The following is a 6,422-nucleotide window of genomic DNA, read 5'->3' as shown; positions in this document are numbered from 1 at the left end:
AAAGTACAGATACCCCCCCAAAAACTACCTAAGTAGTACTTTATAGTATTTTACTTAAGTACTTTACACCACTGTACAATTCAGGGTTTGTATGGGGGCTGTGTATGTCTATAACATAATTCTGATAATGCGTCCGTTAATCATAGTCGGATATACCAGACAATTTGCTTAATTCTCGTACGTAATTGTGTTACACACAACTATATCGCCCATGCAGAATATCCCTAGAATATCCCTAGCTATATTATTTTCGACGTAACCCATTCATTTTCAATGTCTGAATAACTTAAAAACAAACCACAACGCTGCTGAGAGGTTCCGAATTTGATCTTAAAGTTTTCCTCACCTGTGGGCTCGGCGCCTCGCTTTACGGGTTCGAACAGCCCTATGTTGCTATGGACTCTCATATTCCATTGGTATTTTGTCACAGATTACACACATCAAGCAATGACCATTGAGTGCCATAGGTGCGGGTAAATGAGATACCATGGTGCGCAAGGCGATGTGCAGGAGAACAGATGATTGAGCCGCGATCACAGTTTGCAAACGAACTAAATTGGCGAGTTGGGCTGTAGATGGGAAATCCTCTTTCAAAGCCCGCTTCTCCCAGATGAAAGAAAGAGTTGACTATGACGCCCCCGTGGGGTGCCAATAAGGAGACACCAGACCACATATCTCCATATCGATGGCTCTGTCTGTACCAGCTTTTATTGTGTCAAGTGCTAGGCTAGATAAACACTTTGTTTCATTTTTGTTTGGCAGGACAACTGTTACTTTGGTGGCCAACACTGACATTCTGCTTGCCTCAGAATCTGCATTGGTCTGCAGCTTCAAATAAAAATGTCAAATGAAAACAAAGTAGATGTTCAAACAGTATTAATCCAAGACATAGCGAAAGAGGATTATTTTGGAACAATACACAATGAATCTTGCTTACAACAAACGTGTGCCTTTATTTAGATTGTTTTTGTGCTGATTGCACATATATTGTGACAGCTGGTTAAATGAAATCACTTGCGAAGGCAAGAACAATAATCATGTAAGGAGAAGTGCAGTATTATCATAAGGAGACGTATACTTGTAATACGGAGGAGGAATGGAGGAAAAAAGAGAGGCAGAGGAGGTCTAAGAGAGAGAGGGAGGAAGAGGGTGAGCTTGAGTCGGTTAAAAAGGGTGGGGAAAAGGGAGATGGTTTGTTTAAACAAGAATGGTAGAAAGTGTAAGCAGAGTGAGCTGAAGACAGGAGGAGAAATGGAAGTGAATGAGGGTGAAGTATCGGAGGTGGTAGATGTGGTGAAGTTCTCGGAGCCCGAGGCTTGCACCAAAGGTCAGGATGAAGATGATTCTGTGACAGTAGGAGTTACTTTTTTGGAAAAGGTGGACCCTTGCCTTTTAGCTGATCCCTTCATCACCAGATTCCACAGTACCCAACTCTGTTTTGACCCACCCTGAAACCACAATTCACATCTCTTCCCCCCATTCATTTAACGCGGAGCGCCTGCTCCCTCTGACCAGCAGAAACACAAACAATTAACACAAGACCACTTCTGGTTGCCCTCACCGATTCCACAGCGCCCAACTCTGTTCATCCTGACCTTTGGTGCAAGTTGGGTGCTGTGGAATCGGTGAGGGTAGCCAGAAGTGGTCTTGTGATAATTGTTTGTGTTTCTGCTGGTCAGAGGGAGCAGGCGCTCCACGTTAAATTAATGGGGGGAAGAGATGTGAATTGTTTTGCTCTCAAGAAAAGGGCACCATTGAAAGGAATGATTATTGGAGTAGCTGTAAATGGGAACGTTGACCAACTGAAAGGGAAGATTCCCGGTGTTTGTGATGCTCGTCGTTTGGTGCGACACAGATAGGGTGGCGTGAGTGGTGAAACAGAAGAGTTTGTTCTTTTGAGTTTTGATGTTGAGTCTTTGACCGACAAAGTGATGTTAGGATATATAAGTTAGCCTGTACAAGCTTTTGTGCTGAATACATTAAATTGTTACAGGTGTCAATCTTATGGACATGTGGCAGCAGTGTGTAGGAGGGAGGTTCCTAGGTGTGAGAAGTGCAGAAAGGCATGAGACAAAGGAATGTGTAGCACTGGGGAAAGTAGTGGCATGTGTTAATTGTAGGGGTGCCAATGGGGCTGGGGATCAGAAATGTCCCGTGCTAGAGAGGTCGGTTGGGGTTTCCAGGTTTAGAGTGGTGCAGAAGTTGTCATATGCTGAGGCAGTGAAGAAAGTAGAGGAAAATGGGTAATGGGGGAGGGGTCCTGAGATGAGTGGTGTGAGAATAAACCAAGAAGTGATATATGTTTCAGTACGATTGGATTTTTAGCATTTAGTGCAGGGAGGGAACGTAAGAGTGTGCAGGGAGGTATTTGGGTGTGTGAGTATTGACGTCAAAAGAGTTACAGGGTGTGTTAAGTGGTGGTGTCCCATCCTTTCAGACTGTTGGCCTGAGGTAGGATTAAATATATTTAAATAATGGAATAGGGTGTTATTTTCTTTTCTTGTTTCTTTTTTGTGAGTGTAGTGTTAGATGGTAGTGTATTTGTTTATTTAAATAAATAAATAAATCTATCAAAGGATGAGGGATTTATACTCCAGTCTAGTAGGTGGCGGTATTGCAACATTCATTCGATGCCAACCGCCGTTAAACCTCATCGAAGAAGAAGACAAACGTGTGCCAATCTGCTACAGGAGGCTCGAACTGCAGGCACTGCGCTTGATGAAGTGGTGGGGGTGGGACTAACTGAAGTCCATCCAGGAAGCGTTTTGCTGAATACTTTCAGTTGCCATCGAGATATCGCGATGAGATAGCAGTAATGTGATAGTTCTGTGTAATACAATATGCCAGTTTTTAGAAAAAACTAAACACATTTCGTAACGTTAATAATGAGTTTTTTTTCCGGAGTTTGTTTTCATGGCATAGTTAGACAAATAGCCATGTGTATCGTCAACCTTGTTGCAGAATTGATCAATAGTATATGCAGAATAGATGCAGAATAAGTGTTGTTTTGGACCATCTGTTGTCTAATCCAACAACTGTGTGGTTTAATTTACCACTGAACTAACCCCAGCAGTAAACTCATTTTAAATAATGTCGAAACTAGTGGGCACTGCGGGGGTCTCTGTGTTGGGCGACAAATCTTTGGAGTTTTACCGAGATCCAGTGGCTTTTTGTGAACAACGTATTGAAAAGCATGGGTCACGGATATTTCAATCAAGACTTCTGAACAAACCAACTTCCTTCGTCTGTTCGGTGGAAGGGATGAAGGAATTACTTTGCGGTATAGCCACGTATTCGTGTGTATGTGCGTGTGTGTCACAATAACCTAATAAGTTCAACGGTAACAAGTTTTGACTAATAGGCCAACATTTTATACATTCATAGTTTTTGCTTTTCGGTCCACATATCAGTTTAGAGTCAATTTCAATTTTTAACGCATTAGTAGGAAGTGATATGATTATATCAATGATGGGCTCCCGAGTGGCGCACTGCATCTCAGTGCGAGAGGCGTCACCCTGGTTCGAATCCAGGCTGTATCACAGCTGACCGTGATTGTGCGCTGCCCTATGGGACTCCCAATCAGCCCAGCGTCGTCAGGGTTTGGCCGGTGTCAGCCGTCATTTTAAATAATAATTTGTTCTTAACTGATTTGCCTGGTTAAATTAAAAATACATAAACAAATATATATGATTTGTACATTGATTAGACATGGCTTGGTAACTGACCATGTCAAGAGATAGACCTGTGACTTTGCCAAGTGGGTAGGGGTGAGAATTGTGTGTTTCCCCATTGAAAGAGGACATTGCAACTTATGTGATCATGACTGTATTTCAGAGAAGTCATCTGTGTTCCTGAAAGACCCCACTGATGTAATGCACAACATGTATGGAGACAACATAGTGACTGCTAATGGTGAGTTGATGTCCCAAAGGTCCACAGGGTGCTGCTTGCATGCAACTTGCTTATAAGGGTATAGGGGTTGTATTAGAGAGCCTACACCTCCTCTGGCCTTTACAAAAACACATTTGATTGTACATGTTCACAGGGTAAAGCTGCTTTAGGCCTTCACACTATTTGCTTGTTTTATTCATTTATCCGAAGTTGAAAAACATACAAACAAAATATTCGTTATTTTGCACATTTTTTCTTTATTTCTGCTATGAGCAACTCCATAATGATATTCTATATGGTTCATCCAGGCGAGGAAGCCTGCTTGCTGCGTCTGTCTCTCACCAACCTTTTCACAGGAAAGTGTCTGGCCTCAGGCTCTGACCTCATTAACAGGTAAAGACTAGTTTCATTTATTGAGTATGACAGGGTGACCAAATGTCATTATAAATATACCTTCATTAAGGATAACAATGCTTGTTTCTCTGTTTTTCTTTCCTGCACAGTGTTTCTGAACGGTGCTTGAAGAACCTTTCTGCAACGTAAGAACCCTTGAAATCCCCACTTCATGCACTTCTGTCTTACTCAACATACACTAGCAGGACCATACCAGAAATGTTTCACCTACACTGCCTTCAGAAAGCATTCATAACCCTTGACTTATTCCACATTTTGTTGTGTTACAGCCTGAATTCAAAATTAAAACAAAAAATATAGAATTCTCTCCTACAGTATCTACACACAAACACCCCATAATGACAAAGTGAAAACATGTTTTTAGACATTTTTGCACATTTATTTAAGATGAATACAGACATTTCTCATTCACACCCTTGAGTCAAGACATGTTAGAATCACCTTTGGTAGCTATTACAGCTGTGATTCTTTCTGGGTGAGTCTCTAAGAACTTTTCACACCTGGATTGCACAAAATTCTTCAAGTTCTGTCAAGTTGGTTGTTGATCATTGCTAGACTGCCATTTTCAAGTCTTGCCATAGATTTTCAAGCTGATTTAAGTCAAAACTGTAACTAAGCCACTCAGGAACATTTCATGTCATCTTGGTAAGCAATTCCAGTGTATATTTGTCCTTGTGTTTTATGTTATTGTCATGCTGAAAGGTGAATTTGTCTGCTGGAAAACAGACTGAACAAGGTTTTCCTGTAGGATTTTGCCTATGCTTAGGTCTATTCTGTTTCTTTTTATCCACTCCAAAAAATCCATAGTCCTTGCCGATGACAAGCATACCCATAACATGATGCAGCCACCACCATGATTGAAAACAGTGGGGGCTGGTGTGAGGAGCTATAGTAGGATGGGATCATTGTAATGGCTGGAATGGAATTAATGGAACGGAGTCACACGTGGTTTCCATATGTTTGATGTGTTTGATAACATATCAATTTATTCCATTCCAGCCATTACAATTAGCTCGTCCTTCTATAACTCTTCCCACCAGCCTCCACTGATTGAAAATATGACGCATGGTACTCAGTGATGTGTTGTTGTGTTGAAATGTTTCCTTATTTAAAAATATATATATTTGTCATTTTTGTATGATTCAGCACCCCTATTTCCCGTGGCTATGACTGGGTGTATTAATACACCATTCAAAGTGTAATTAATAACTTCACCATGCTTACTTAAAGGGATATTCAATGTCTGTTTTTTTTTTAAAACCTATCTACCAATAGGTGCCCTTCTTTGCAAGCACTGGAAAACCTCCCTGGTCTTAGTCATTGAATCTCTGTTTGAAATTCACTGCTCGACTGAGGGAACTTATAGATAATTGTGTGTGTGGGTTACAGAGATGAGGTAGTCATTCAAAAATCATGATAAACACTATTATTGCACACAGAGGGAGTCCATGGGGTATTGTGTGTAGGCCAGTGTCACAAAATCTCTATTTAATCTATTTTAAATTCAGGCTGTAACACAACAAAATGTGGAAAAAGTCAAGGGGTGTGAAACTATCTGAAGGCACTGTTTTTCCATGTATGTCCTGTTCACTTCTCTGATTACCACTTCTTGTGTAGTGGGGAGCCCGTGTCGGTGTACCCTCTGTTTAAACGACTGGGAACAGAACTGGTGTTGGGGCTGTTCCTGAATGTGAACCCAGATGAGACACCAGAGCTTTTCCAGGAAATTACAGCACTCTGTACCCTACACTGGCATGGTGAGACTACATGCTCTGTATCCTGAACTGGCATGGTGAGACTACATGCTCTGTACCCTGAACTGGCATGGTGAGACTACATGCTCTGTATCCTGAACTGACATGGTGAGACTACATGCTCTGTATCCTGAACTGGCATGGTGAGACTACATGTTCTGTACCCTACACTGGCATGGTGAGACTACATGCTCTGTACCCTACACTGGCATGGTGAGACTACATGCTCTGTACCCTACACTGGCATGGTGAGACTACATGCTCTGTACCCTACACTGGCATGGTGAGACTACATGCTCTGTACCCTACACTGGCATGGTGAGACTACATGCTCTGTACCTGGCATGGTGAGACTACATGCTC

The 6,422-nt window shown here is 41.8% G+C and overlaps 1 protein-coding gene across 2 annotated transcripts in view; it reads left to right on the top strand.

Moving 5' to 3' along the window:
- The first annotated feature begins 2,658 nt into the window (after positions 1-2,658).
- The window catches only part of LOC110537119 (uncharacterized), a 52,809-nt gene continuing 49,045 nt past the window's right edge, over positions 2,659-6,422 (top strand). Inside the window, exons 1-5 of one of the 2 annotated variants that reach the window (XM_021622904.3) lie at positions 2,659-3,280; positions 3,835-3,912; positions 4,200-4,284; positions 4,395-4,430; positions 5,923-6,062. In XM_021622904.3, the coding sequence (XP_021478579.1) occupies positions 3,091-3,280; positions 3,835-3,912; positions 4,200-4,284; positions 4,395-4,430; positions 5,923-6,062 (529 nt within the window). In that variant the 5' untranslated portion in view covers positions 2,659-3,090. The remainder of the gene's footprint in view (positions 3,281-3,834; positions 3,913-4,199; positions 4,285-4,394; positions 4,431-5,922; positions 6,063-6,422) is intronic. The other variant, XM_090191948.1, reaches the window with a different exon arrangement.

The sequence above is a fragment of the Oncorhynchus mykiss genome, chromosome 12 (assembly GCF_057628025.1).
Source record: "Oncorhynchus mykiss isolate SJ-2025 chromosome 12, ASM5762802v1, whole genome shotgun sequence".
Lineage (NCBI taxonomy): Eukaryota > Metazoa > Chordata > Actinopteri > Salmoniformes > Salmonidae > Oncorhynchus > Oncorhynchus mykiss.
The sequence above is the reverse complement of the archived record's forward strand: the minus strand, read 5'-3'. Positions and strand labels throughout refer to the sequence as shown.